This window comes from Carettochelys insculpta, chromosome 3, assembly GCF_033958435.1.
Source record: "Carettochelys insculpta isolate YL-2023 chromosome 3, ASM3395843v1, whole genome shotgun sequence".
Classification (NCBI taxonomy): Eukaryota; Metazoa; Chordata; order Testudines; family Carettochelyidae; genus Carettochelys; species Carettochelys insculpta.
Genome location: NC_134139.1, coordinates 152,129,858 through 152,144,368, shown reverse-complemented (window position 1 = coordinate 152,144,368; position 14,511 = coordinate 152,129,858). Strand labels below are relative to the sequence as shown.

The following is a 14,511-nucleotide window of genomic DNA, read 5'->3' as shown; positions in this document are numbered from 1 at the left end:
CTTCCATTTTATAACCTTCTGCGGCAGGTTCTCTTTCAGCTGTATCTTTCTATATAATTCCTCATTGGTGACCTCCTATCCTCAGAATCTTTCTGTAACAACTCCTTTCGAACGCCAATATTCTTCTTTTCAAATCTTTCGTTATCACCCATGTCTCACATCCGTACAACATGCTGCTGAATACACACATTTTCAAGACGCTCAGCTTTGTTCCTAAGCTAATTGCTTTGCTTTTCCAGATATTGTCCATTGCCTTCAAACTCGCTCTTGCTTTCGCTATTCTAGTCGCAATTTCCTTCTTACAGTCTAGGAAATACATTATGTTGCTCCCCAGATATGTGAACTTCTCTACATTTTCTAGTTCAATACAATCTACACTGATCTTCCTTCCTATTTTCTTATCTCCAAATACCATTGTTTTTATTAATGTTCATAATCAGTCTGTACAGCTTCCCTTCTTCATTTAGCACCTGCACTATTTTCGCTAGCTTCCTCAATGATAACTATATCATTTGTGAAGCTCGAGTTGTTAATTCTTTTCCCATGCACAGGTATCCCTTCTACCTCTTCCTTGATCTTGTCTGTCACTCTCTCCAGATGTGCGATGAAGATACTTAGCAATATTGGATCTCCTTGTCTCGCACCTTTACTTTCTCATTTGGAATATAAATATTGTACTTATATTTCAGTGTATAGCCCTGGTTCTCAACCTTTTGGATTACAGTCTCCCTTTCAAGAATCTGATTTGTCTTGCGTACTCCCCTTTTCACCTCACTTAAAAGTTACTTGACCACAAAATCAGACATTAAAGTGTCACAGAAGATTATTACTGACAAATGCTGACTTTCTCATTCTTATTCTAAAATTATAACTTTAATCAATTGGAATGTAAATATTGTGTTTCCATTTCACTTCTGAACCTTGTCTGAAGCCTGAGGCCCACAGTCTGGGACAGAAGTGTGTAACTTAGCTTTGCTGGGTTTCCTGTGACCTGGAACCCTGGATAATTGCCCTGCTAGCCACACCCTAATGCCATCCCTGCACTTGTGACCCTTCCCACTGCCAAGCAGCTCAACCTCCAACCCGAGGTACAGAAACACTGATGTAGGTAAGTTGTTGTACCACCTGGAAGACCTCTGCATACCCCCAGGGTGCAAGTATCTCTTGTTGAGAACCACTGTGCTATGATTCCTCCCCACTGTACATGCCTTCTACAGGTTGCTCCTCCCTGGCTTGGCACCCTTGGGACCTGAGTGATCTGAATGAGGGATTTTTTCTGACGAGATGTCTGGCCTCCTAAGCCCCCTTCTGAGTGACCTACCAGCTGTTCTGGCCACCTCCTGCTCCCTGCCCCCAGACTGCCTGAGCGCTCGGCTCCTGGGGTGCCTAAGGGGCTGATGCAGGGAGGGGAAGCTCCTGTCCCAGCTAGCCAGCCAGCTGGGCTCCTTGGCCAGGCTCTCCACAGGGCTCCCTGCCCTAGGCCCAGCCCCCGAGCCACTTCAGGGCTACAGGTGGGGGGACTCCTCACCCACCAGCTGGGCTCCCCACTGCGGGGCTGCAGGCAGAGTTCTCTACCCTCAGTGGGGCTCCCTGCCACTTGCCCACTAGCAGGGCTCTGCTCCCGCCAGCCAGCCAAAACAGCTGGACACAGCTGGGGCTCTCTGGTCCAGCAACATCTGTGGTCCTGTCAGACCAGAGGTTTAGCCAGACCAGATAGTTTCAACCTGTAGCAAATATTGCTGTTTGTAACCCTTTTAACTGTAGCAGGTAGAAGAGCGATGCCCTGCCATCAGCTTGCATAACTGAAAGATGGCAAGTTGTTTATGAGAACAAAGCTACTTCCCTATGAGATGGTCGCAGTGTGCATGTGTGGACTTCTGGATTTGCAGAACAGTTTGCGGTTCACTGAGGGACTATGTGCTGTGTCTGAGAAGCTCTTCCATGTTAATTATTGTGGGCCACTCAGAATTAATGATGTATTTACAGATCTTCATGTTTTCTATTTCTGTAGTCTAATATTCCCCGGAGTGCGCCTGGGTGCTGACAGTCAATTTAGTGATTTCCTCGATGGACTTGGACCTGCACAGTTAGTAGGTCGACAGACACTAGCTACCCCTGCTATGGGTAAGAGTAATTTATTCTCATGAGTAATACAAAAGCTATCTCATTGGCGAAAGTGAGTTAAGATGGGCAGAATGCAGATCACAGACTACACTCAGCCAAAGGGTTCTCACCTTTAACACTAAAGTGCTGTCTTAGGCTATTGACAGCCATAAGCAGGAATAATTTGGAGTTCTCCTATACAATGCATAACAAAAGGTGGATAGTGAACCCCGTTGAGCACTTGGGGCCCTACACAATTGCTTAGTTTGCTTCTTCCTTGCACTGACTCTGCTGTCCACAAATAGAAGAGAGGCTCTGTTTCAGCCAAAATCAGCTGAAGATAGAGCATTTCATGTCCACAGAGCTCATTTCTGTGTCAGAGATAGTGGTTGCAATCTGTTCCTTTCTGTGCAGAGTAATCATGGTGCTTGGCTCCTGGCAAATTGCTAGTTCTCAGCTAGTTAGCCTTTGCCATGGAGTATGTAATCAGAACTGAACTAGGCCCAGATTTAGCTGATTGAATGGTAATCGAAAAATTGGAAACGGTGCTCCCTGTTTGCAGCAAGGCTGACAGCCACCTTACAAATGGTGCCGTTAGGTTGGTGATATTGGAGCAGATTAAAATCTAAAGTCTAATTTCCAGCAGCCTCTCAAGTACAAATCACTACAGGCTCACCTCTGACAGGCCCATAAGGCTGCCAGTCCTCCAGCTTTGTCATGAAATCTCCAGGAATTAAAGATTAATCTTTAATTAGAGATTATATCATGTGATGAAACCTCCTGGGCAGTATAACACAAGTAAACAAAATTTCTCACCAGTGTGGGATTGGAGGACATACCCACCGAGACTCCCCACACCCTTCCCATCCCCTCCCCTCCCCATCCCACATTACATGTGGGGGGAAGGGAATAGGGGTGGTACAGCACCCAGAGGAACTGCTGGTATTCTGCTCCTTTCCTCACTCCCCCTCCCAGCAGGGAAAGGAGCAGAACTCCCCGACACCTCCACTCCAGATTCCTTGCCTCATTGCACTGTGTGCATTAAAATCACAGCTAGCAAGTGATCTGGCTGAGCAGTCTTCAATGCTGCAGGAACTCAGGCTCAGGAAGCTACTGAATTGCTACTGAAAAGTAGTGAACCAGGAGGAAAAATGGGAGGGGGCCTTCTCTTCTTTGCAGCTTGTGAGTTCTACAAAGGAAGAAGTCATGAGTTGCTGTGTAAGTCCAAAATTAAGTGTATTTTGCATTTTGGAATGAGCTCATTGAGCATGAAGTCTGTATAATGTTATAACCTCAGTTAAAATATATCAGCTTTCCTTTTTATAGGGCACAAGAAGTGTCTGTGTTCTTCTGTTGTCAATTATAAAATCAGGATGCACCCAATACTGAATCCAAGTGCTAGCTTCCATTCATCTCACTTTTTGCTTAAAAGTTGTTTTCCTCACTAGACCTGAGGGCCAATAGTTTATTTCCATCTGTTGGAGCCTTTATTTCTACAGTCTGAGGGAAGGAATTTGGCTGCAGAAATTCACTCAGTCTTCCTACCTAATAATTTCTCTGCTAGGGCTTATTCCTAGAAGATGGCCATCTCTGCCGGTTTTAAAAAAGCATGTGTCACAGCACCCCCAGCTGACCACTAGCAGCATAGACTGGATTTGAATATACAGGCTTTCTGCATTGAAATGTATCCCAAGAGCACAGGTTGTGGAATTTTCTTCTACACTATTTTTAGCCTCGGACAGAACTGTGTTTGTTGACACGAAGTTTTGGTGGATAACAAATCACCCTGCTTGGCTTGTCATATCTCAAGTACTAGAGCAGTTCTGGGCACTGTGCTATAATACTCTTTTAGTGGAAAAGGGTGCTAAGGTCTCCTTTTCAACTACATTTGAACAATAATATTTTTATGATTAAGAACACAGCAGATTCACCATTCTTTCTTAGAAACATGTCACATATAAGGTAAGAGCCCTGCCATTGGCTTTCACAGTCACCACAATGGCACATGCCCAGTGGGGTATATGAATGTCCGAACAGCCAGCAAGGTGACTACCCATTTTCACAATCAGTCTTGGTGACTCTTTTTTAATGCAGCCATGGATTTCTCATGGTTTGAAAATCAGGACCCACAATTATTGAGGCCCAAAGCCACAAAGGGGCTTAGGTTTTTCAACACTACTCAGAGTCACAAAGTCTAATCTGTAGGTGCCCAGCCACCCAATAGAATCCACAAATCTAGAATTAAGGGCCTTGGCTCCCTCTATAATGATTGGTGACAAATATGTGACTCAAAATGGCATAAGCAAAACCCACCAGACTTTTGGAGGGAGTCACCTAAGCTAGCCAATAGCAGATGCAGAGGAGAGCTAAGCCCCACCCCTCTCAAGGAGGTAGGCACTTTTCTTCATTTTGGATCCTCAGCTGGGAACACTCTCCAGGAATGAGGTGCTGAAGCAACTTCTTGCAGTAGCTGCAGTGCTGCATGTGTAACTGTAGGGAGAGCCCACCCTTCTATGGTGGTGAGAGTAACAAATCGTGCCAGACCAATCTGATGGCTTTTTTTGACAGGGTAAGAAGCCTTGGAGATAAGGGAGAAGCGATGGATGTGGTATATCTAGACTTTAGTAAAGAATTTGACACAGTCTCACCTGATCTTCTTATCAATAACCTAAGCTAATACACCTTAGATGGGGGCACTATAAGGTGGGTCCATAACTGTCTGGATAACTGTTCTCAGAGAATTGTTATTAGTGGTTCACAGCCATACTGAAAGGGCATAACAAGTGGGGTTCCACAGGGATCTATTTTGAGACCGGTTCTATTCAGTATCTTCATCAACGATTTAGATCATTTCATAGAGTACGCTTATTAAGTTTGCAGATGATACCAAGCTGAGAGGGGTTGCAACTGCTCTGAAGGATAGGGTCATAATACAAAATGGCCTGGAAAACTGGAAAAATTATCTGAGGTAAACAGAATGAAGTTTAATAAGGACAAATGCAAACTACTCTACTTAGGAAGGAAAAATCAGCTTCATACACATTGAATGGGAAGTGACTATCTAGGAAGGAGGACTGCAGAAAGGGATTTAGGGGTCATAGTGGACCACAAGCTAAATACGAGTCAACAGTGTGATGCTGTTGCAAAAAAAAGCAAACAAGATTCTTGGATGCATTAACAGGAGTGTTGTGAGCAAGATACAAGAAGTCATTCTTCCGCTTTACACAGTGCTGATTACACCTCATTTGGAGTTTTGTGTCCAGTTCTGGGCACCACATTTCAAGAAAGATGTGGAGAAATTGGAGAAGGTCCAGAGAAGAGCAACAAGAATGATTAAAGGTCTAGAGAACATGAGCTATGAGGGGAGACTGAAAAAAATGGGCTTGTTTAGTTTAGAAAATAGGAGACTTTGAGGGGACATGATAGCACTTTTCAAGTACCTAAAAGAAGGTTACAAGGAGGAGGGAGAGAAATTGTTCTCCTTGGCCTCTGAGGATAGGACAAGGAGCAGTGGGCTTAATCTGCAGGAAGAGAGGTTTAGATTAGACATTAGGAAAAACTTCCTAACTGTCAAGATGGTTAAACACTGGAATAAATTACATAAGAAGGGAGTGTAGTCTCCATTGCTGGAGATTTTTAAGAGCAGGTTAGATAGACACCTGTTGGGGATGGTCTAGATGGTGCTTGGTCCTGCTGAGAGGGCAGGGAACTGGACTCCATGACTTCTCGAGGTCCCTTCCAGTTCTGGTGTTCTCTGATTCCATGGGATATGGCAGATCCTGGATCAATTACCCCTTTGCTTGAAGGGGAAAAGGGATTTGAACATAGATGTCCCACATCTCAAAGGAGAGCCCCAGCCAGGGATCTGGAGCAGAGGGTGGCAAGGAGAAGCCTGGTGTCCACATTGGTTGGGGAAATTATGTTGAGGGTTGGGTAGTGAAATCTGAGGGAGGCTGTGTTTCCCCAAACAGCTGCATGTGACTTGGTCCCCACCCTTTATCCAACCCTAATCCCCTGGAACTCCCTGCCCTCTATGCAGATACCCTTTTTAACTATCATATAATTATGCTGCCTGGAGAATAGGGTCACGAATCACTGCAGCTGCACTAGCTGGCCAGATCAGGAACTCAGAGAGGGGCTTGACTGAAGGGTCTGACTGGCCAGATGTGGGCCATAGTTTTCTACCCTCCATTCCAGAGAGTCATTCTCACTGTCATTGGCTCAATGCATAATATGTGTATACTGTGTAACAACCTCAGATAGAGAGCTTAAGAGAGTCCAACGTGAGTCTGTCTCGTTCTCCAATGATTGTTCTCTTATCTCTGCCTCCTTCTGGGCATTTTCCACGTAGTTAGGAATGTTCTGAGAAGACCTACCATATCAAGCTCCACAGCCCCTCATTTGAACCTCATTTGAGGATCCCACTTGAGTTTGGTATGAGCTGCGCACCTAGACTGATGTGATCATGTCTGATGGCAGAAACTTAGGTACCTAGAGGGCATGTGAAAATGTGCTGAAAGATTATGGGCATCTCCACAGCCGGAGGATTTCAGTAGCACCTAAATTTTTGGACTGAGGCACCTAAACAGGAGGTTAGGCACCTAGGTTCTTTTGCAGATGTGCACGTAAGTGTATTATTTTCATTTACAATCTTTCTTTCCAAATCAGAATAGCACTTGGACCCATACTTGGCAAATTTTCTTTCCTGCAGTTGTAGCCAGAGTCATCCTTTGCCAGAACATTCAGAACTGAGGAAGCAGCCTGGAAATCTTGTTCTCATAACATTCTGACAGTTTGTGCAAAGTGTTGTTCAGGAGGAGAACTGTCATGCGGTTGCATTCATTACATAACTATTGTAAAAAGTTTTTTTTTTTTTGTGAGTCTCAGAGAACTTAGTCATTGCCTAGACAGGTTGCAGTCTACTCATCTGGCTTTTTTCTTTCTGAAGGACAAACTTGCAATGTTTGCAGCCACACGGTTACCTTGTGTTCCTTCAGTCTCTTTGGCTGTGGCCACACTATCCCCCTCCTTTTGGAGGGGACATGGTAATAAGGTGCTGCCATGAATAGGCAGCGCTTCTTTAGCATAATGGCAACCACATGCTCTTCGGAAGTGCTGCTTTTGAAATGCACACTGTCCATGTAGCCGGGGCCTTTCAAAAGGACCCCCGGATTTCAAAAGCCCCTTCTTCCCATTTGGTTTTGGGAAGGAGGGGCTTTTAAAATCAGGGGGTCCTTTCAAAAGGCCCTTGGCTACATGGGCTGCGTGGATTTCGAAAGTGGCAGTTTCGAATCGTGTGTGGCTACCATTATGCTAATGAGACACTGCCTATTCATGGCAGTGCCTCATTTGCATCTGCCAAAATCCCTCATTACCATGTTCCTTCCCAAAGGAGGGTGCTAGCATAGACGCGGCCTTTGTGTATCCACCTGGTGTCTCTCCTATATACTTGGATCAGAAGGGACCATCAGTGGAACACAAATCCCTGATTGGCAGCACAAGAGGCCTCCACATTACAGTATCAAATATAATGATAATCTAAAGTATTGCCTGAGTGAAGATCACGTAGTAGTGTCTACACTGAACTGATAGAGAAAATGGAATATGCTTTTTCTTCTCCTTCCCTTTCAGGTGATATTCAGATTGGAATGGTGGATAAAAAAGGCCAGTTAGAAGTAGAAGTCATTAGAGCTCGAGGTCTCACACAAAAGCCTGGTTCCAAATCGACCCCAGGTGAGAAAAGCTGCAAGTCACAGAGGAAGAGAAAATTTAAAGCATACAGTAATGTGTGGACTGGAGAAATCCAAAGAGATTTTCTCAGCTCCTTTTAGCAGTCACTACATTGATATGTATTTTGTTTGTTTTCCATAGAGATGCGCATTTAGAAATATTTATTCCCCCTGTGTTCAATTCCTTCCTCTGCACACCATGTACATTCAGAAGGTGCTTCCCTCTCACAAGCCAAAGTAAGATTTGTTAGGCTGAAAAGTCCTTTCCAAAAGGAATGTCTGTTAGGGGTGCTCAGCATATCTAGGGAAAATGTTACATTCGGGCTTGGAAGGACTAGATTTTTGTTGATAAATGTCAATTTCACAGTATGCGTTCAAATCAATAAAAATTTCAAGAGAAATAATCACACCTTACAGATAGGCAAATTAACAAAATGTTCCTTGAGAATTTATTAGCCTTTGATTTAAGGATATTTATCTACTATATGTTTCAGAGAGTTTCTCTTTGTCTGTTTCCTCAAGTACTCTTCATAAATGGTAAGAGGACCACCAAATTCGGCTTTTTCCTATCATAACTTAAACCAGTGAAGGGTTTGGCTGTGCCAAGACAATGAGATATGCCTGGAATGGGATTGTTTCTCATAAAACCAAACAGAAAAGACACAGAATCACCAAATCAAGTCCAGTCCTCAAAATTGACATAACTGAGCAAATATTGAAAGAGACTGAACCAACATGAGTCAAAGGAATAGGATGTACCTGGAATAGGATTGCTTCTCAGTAAACTTCCAGAAAAGAGATAAAATAGAGAAATTTGGAGTTATGCTCTCTTTTGGCACAACTAAATCAATGCTTAAGGTTTGAAAACTAGAAAAAAATGTTATTCAGAAGGAAATTGATTATAGCTCTTTTTTGTTAAAACATAGTAAACAATTAGCGTTTATAGGGAATGAAGGAAACATACACTTGATGGAATTCCCATTTTAAAAATTTACTGAAATAATTGAATGGAAAATGTAACTTCTTTTAAGAAAAACTAAATAAAAATTAATTTCATAAAAATAAATATTGAATTTTTGAGGGGAAAAACATATTATTTAAATAAGGCATGTACTTTTTCCTTTAAAAATAAATAAATAAATAAAACCCGTAACTGAGTTAAGGTCCCAAGCATTGCTGGGTAAATCTGGTAGTACTGTATATTTTGATATATGATATTGATAATTTGCGTTATTACAGTTTAGAGCTTTAACTCTTTGAATCTCAAAGTATATTATAAATAGACATCATCTGAATCCAAACCCAATAATTGCCTGAAGCTGTAAACTTTAAGTTGATAACAATTTGGGAAAAAATGGTTAAACCCCATAGTTTTTTACAACTGTGAAAACTAAAAATAAACTGATAATATACCTCAAAATTATTAAAATAATCCAAATCTAGTTACTTGGTAGCATGGACATGGTGATGAATGTGGAGTCCCTTACATTATTATATCTGCATTTGTTTATGTTCAGATATGAAAGAGTAAAAGAAGGTGAAAGTGAGTAGCAAGCCAATGGGTAAGACAGGGGGAAATTGAATATTGTGATCTTCAGTCGCATGGCAGTGTTTTGAATAAGTTGGCAGTGCCTGTGAGCTCAAACATTGGATCTTTGTGGGAATGAATTAAATGATTGTTATAATAAAAACCTCATTTTAAAAGAAATCTTGCCTGGAAAACAAAGATGTTTTCCAGGGCAAATGCTGTCTATCATGATAATTAGAATATACGTTTCAGATTAACATTTGCTGAGATATGGTACTTTAAAACTTTTCGAGACACAAATTAAATGAGGAACAACTGCCTTTTTCTATGATTGGTTTCAGAAATGACTGTGTTCCATTTTAAAATATACAGTTGATGAAATACCAGCCTTTTATTTTCAAATGGCTTTGAACTCCTAACACATGGAGTTGCATCAAACTGTCAATCCATGACAACATATTGTTGTTAATAATATCCACTTCATGGGATACATACATTAAAACAAATAATACTTTAAAAGCTAATTCTAATACGTGTTACTAGTATTAACTTATGCAGTGTTGTTGCAACTGTGTTGTATCCCAGGATATTGAAGAGAAAAGGTCTGTGTCTACACTAGCAAGTTCTTTCGAAAGATCCCACAAAGTGTCTACACACAAAAAGCGTTTGTTCAAAAGTAAATCAAAAGAATGCAGCACTCCTTTTGAAAGTGCTCTTCCATTCTCATTTCAGGAAGAATGCCTTCTTTGAAAGCTTAATTCAAAAGAGCAGTCCTCCAGGCACCTGATATTTCGATCCCTGAACCATTCTTGTGAAAGAGCAGCGGGCCTGTGTGGATGCTCTCTTCAAAAGAGCAGATCACTCTTTTGATCTGCTTTTTTGTGTGTGGACAATCCCATTTGCAAGGAGTTTTTTCAGAAGAGATGTTCCAGAAGAGCTTCTTTCAAAAGATCTCTGTTGTGTAGAGATAGCTGAGGTGTGTGAGGTAATATAATATTGGACCAAGCTTGTGTCTCTCACCAGTATAAATTGGTCCAATAAATATATTACCTCGCTTACCTGTCTCTCTAATAATATTTTGATTAAAACAAAAAAATTGTACATATATAATTGATTTATCTTCATCTAAAATATTTGGTGGTTGTTGAAAATTCTATCCAGTATGGCCAATTAAATTAGTTAAGTTCACTTTTCTTTTTAGTCAGTTTTCATTCATTGTTCTTGTCCTCTAGCTCAATGGTGCAATACAGGGAAATGCTTCAGTTCAAACATAAAATTGTGGTGTTTGATTTTTGCAGCTCCCTATGTTAAAGTGTACCTATTGGAGAACGGCGCCTGCGTGGCCAAGAAAAAGACAAGAATTGCACGGAAAACACTTGATCCATTGTACCAACAGACACTTGTTTTTGATGAAAGTCCCCAGGGTAAAGTCCTTCAGGTCAGTAAGTACTTAATCTTGATGTAGGCCCTGATTTGGTAAAGCACTTGAGCATTTATATGCTAGTCTTTAAGATTGTGGGTAGTCCCACTCCCAACCCACATTTGTACTTAATTTCAGAAATATCAGTTAATAATACCTGAGGGGGTTTGTAATGTCATCGAACTCCCAAAATGTACCTAAGTGGCATTATTCGAAGTTCTTCCCTCTTGATTTGTATAGCCCTAATACTACCTGAGTTTCCCCTTCAGACCCCTTCTCTTCTCCTTTAAGAGTACTGATCCTATTCCTGGAATGATTCAGTGATTTGTTACATGGATGAACTGATAAGTGTGTATTCTTTGGATAATGTTAAATTTGTATTTTATATCCTTCCAGGTGATAGTTTGGGGAGACTATGGTCGAATGGATCACAAATGCTTCATGGGTGTTGCACAGATCCTGCTGGAGGAACTTGATCTATCCAGTGTAGTAATAGGATGGTATAAATTATTTCCACCCTCATCACTAGTGGATCCAACTTTGACTCCCCTGACCCGCAGGGCTTCCCAGTCATCTCTGGAAAGTTCATCTGGGCCTCCCTGCATTAGATCATAGTGAACTTGGAGTGGATGCTGTCTAATAAAAATGTTACCACCCAGGATAATGATCAGAACCAGATTTGTATATGATCAAAAGCATTGCTGGAGAGCGACAATCACTTCTGTTTTTGCCTGTAGTAGTTATCCAAAAATATGTCTGAATTATTTGTTAAAAGATGGCTTAAATTACCAGAACAAAGTAGTATATCAAATACAGTAAGTCAATCTACTAGTGGCAGTCAACGAAGCTTATTACAATTTTTTAAAAAGAAAGGGATCTTTAGATTAGAATAAAATGAAAAAAAATACCAAACTGGAAGCTCTCACTCTGTTAAGTATCTTTTCACATTTTGACAGAGCCCACAAGCAGTGTTAACCTCCTGGTGTTTCAGCAGTTTTTCTGTACTTGTTACTTCCACTAGTTTTTTGCTGTGTGATTCTGCCAGTTTTGTAAAAGTCCTCACAATGCTAACAGAGACCCTTCCTTTCATTTTCTAAACCAAACAAAAAAGGGCTGAAGTATATCTCTGTAAGTATCCCTTCCAGTGTTCAACAGCCAGAATTTTCATACACAATGCCACTAAGGTTCTCATTGGTTCTTAGTTCTGGTTCTTCCCAGGCCTTCACGTGAAAACCCAGAACAAATGACCAATCCAGATTATTTCATTAACAACAAAACCATAGTGCTAGGTGTGGGGTTTTTTTGTAAAAAGCAAATATGTTTGCATTATATATAATATGTTTTTTTATGTTTTATGATGTTTTGCATGGAAGAGTGTTGAAGAAATCTATCTGCAACTGATGCTGGGGTCTGACAAAAGCCGCTTTAGTCTTAATTTTGACACTGAAAATATTACTGGTAATGCAGTTTTCTTCCTAGGCTCAGAGAGGAAGTATTTACGTTCATATGTATAAATGTATATTTGACTTCCCAAAATGTTGACTAGGAATGGGGTTAAGCATATGACACTTTCAGCTGTACCCAGGCTTCTCTGATGTGTGTCACTTTAGGCACACATGACTGCCCTGGATAGAGCATGATATGAGTTGTTCAGTATTTTACTGGAAATTCCAGTTGAAATATTCAGCACTTACTCATGTTTTTATCAAATTTTAGTTTACATTTCTTTGAGATTGATGCAAGCACAAAGCTTGATTTTTTAACGCAAGATATCTTACTTTTTTGGTAAAAAAAAATCAAATTTCAATTTGCATTTTATTCATTTGAGCTCTTCTTGGCCTTGAAATCCCATGTGATTAACTGTAAATGTGCTAAAAACTGCAGACTCTGCTGGTTCATGGATATGTTTTCCCTCCTTTTACAGGCCATTCAATTTTGGGATCACACAAATAGGGCAGCATGACTTGAAACTGTTCAAAGCTGCATGCACGTTTTGTATAAAGAAGCAAAAAGGTTATTTAATAATGTATGTTAGTTCCACGTAGGCCGGCTTGTATGTTGCATGTACTTGTACAGTTTGCTCGTAATTACTATCCTGAAGTAAACAAGAAATCTAAGCCATCCATTTTTCTCATAGACATTTTGCAGGTTTTAGCCAGGCAAGGTCTGTTAGTCTGGTGCTAAATGTCTATAGATGGACTTTATTTTTTACCCTAGGGAAAACGTGATGTAGTATGGACCAAATTCCTTCTAATAAATATTTTGGTGTAGATTCCTACTGTGGGGCTGTAACACATGTAGAAACTCTGTGCACACTAGGTTTTAATTCATAGACATACTGCCTGCACCAAGTGAACTACTTATTATTGTTTAACATGCCGGAATTATTCTGCCTGTGGTTCCACAGGGCACAGATTGAATACTGCTTGACCTGCTGAGCAGGAAGAACTGAAGCACTGGTGCACTACTACTAGATTCCATTCTGTTTTAGTGGCCAAAAAGTCAACTAATGATAATTCGGTAGTATCTTTCTATTTTGACCACTTGTCTTAACACTCCCCTGTGCTTTTAAATGAACTCCCAACTCATGTTCTGTAAACATGTTTAATAAAATTTCCTTTTCACGTCCAGAGTCGTCATTGTATTCAGTGTGTTCTAAGGGTCGGAGGTGACTCCACTTATTAACAAATTGAATAAGGTGTGTTATAGGAGTGAGAAAATAAGTGGTCCATTTAGTTGATGTAAAAGCAGATGTTCAAATGTCAAGTCAAGTCTAGACATGGGGTGAGCGGTCCTTTCATGTGATTTCAGTGATGCTGCTTTCCCTTCCACGAAGGAGAGGGCCAAATTTAGCTCTCATTTGTGTTCGTGCAGTCAATAAGACCAAGCTAAGAGTTGGTGTAAGCAGATGCAACTCATTTGATTTCACTGAGGTTGGATTCTTAGGTTTAATTTTGATTTAGTGGAGGTTCACAGATGTATGTGATGTATGTATGTGATGGATATGAGATGTATGTGATGGATATTAAAAATTTGTCTCAGGTCTGTATTTGTTATTGCTATTTAGGTACAAAGGGCAAAATCTGCTCTTGCAATCATTTAAATCCAGAACAATGGCATTGTTGTTGATACCCTAAATATATTGTGAGTAACTTATTTGCCAGTGTAGCTGAGAGCAGAATATGGCACTAAATTGTATGCCTAGGGAAGCAAGATGACATACTGTATTTGATTTTAGTTCTTCTTCTCCAGATATCATTTAACCTAATTTAGAAATAGCCTAAAGACTATTGCATCACTTTGAATGCACAGGTTTATTGCTTTGTTTAAATGAATGCATACCTAAGCTTCAGCAGAATGACTCATTAAAAATGGTACTTTCTCTATAACATTCTTTTTTGTTATGTTTCTACCTCAGTGGGTGGAGAATGATCTGTGAAATACAAAGGACATTATGACACTGCAAAACCATCTCAAGTAAAGTGAATGAATGTTTCATAACTCCTATAACTTTGGATATTGCTTCCAAAAATAGGATTTTTTTCCCATTCTTGGGAATAAATTAAAAGTAATTGTTTAGTATTCATTGCCCCCTTCCATAACACAGAAAAGGATCCAACAAGATAAGATTTTAAACATTTAAACCTTATTTTCAAGCATGGGGTCTAATGAACAAGTAGCACAAGTACAAAGCACTAGGGAAAGAAGTGTGTTTCCCCACCCACACACTA

General features: G+C 40.5%; 1 protein-coding gene across 44 annotated transcripts in view; it reads left to right on the top strand.

The window, feature by feature from the left end:
- RIMS1 (regulating synaptic membrane exocytosis 1) overlaps nt 1–14,163 on the top strand; it is a 423,063-nt gene extending 408,900 nt beyond the window's left edge. For all 44 annotated transcript variants that reach the window (XM_074991019.1, XM_074991025.1, XM_074991017.1 and 41 more), the window contains 4 exons: nt 2,012–2,124; nt 7,735–7,836; nt 10,659–10,798; nt 11,177–14,163. In XM_074991019.1, coding sequence (XP_074847120.1) covers nt 2,012–2,124; nt 7,735–7,836; nt 10,659–10,798; nt 11,177–11,395 — 574 coding nt within the window. In that variant the 3' untranslated portion in view covers nt 11,396–14,163. The remainder of the gene's footprint in view (nt 1–2,011; nt 2,125–7,734; nt 7,837–10,658; nt 10,799–11,176) is intronic.
- Nucleotides 14,164–14,511: the final 348 nt, after the last annotated feature.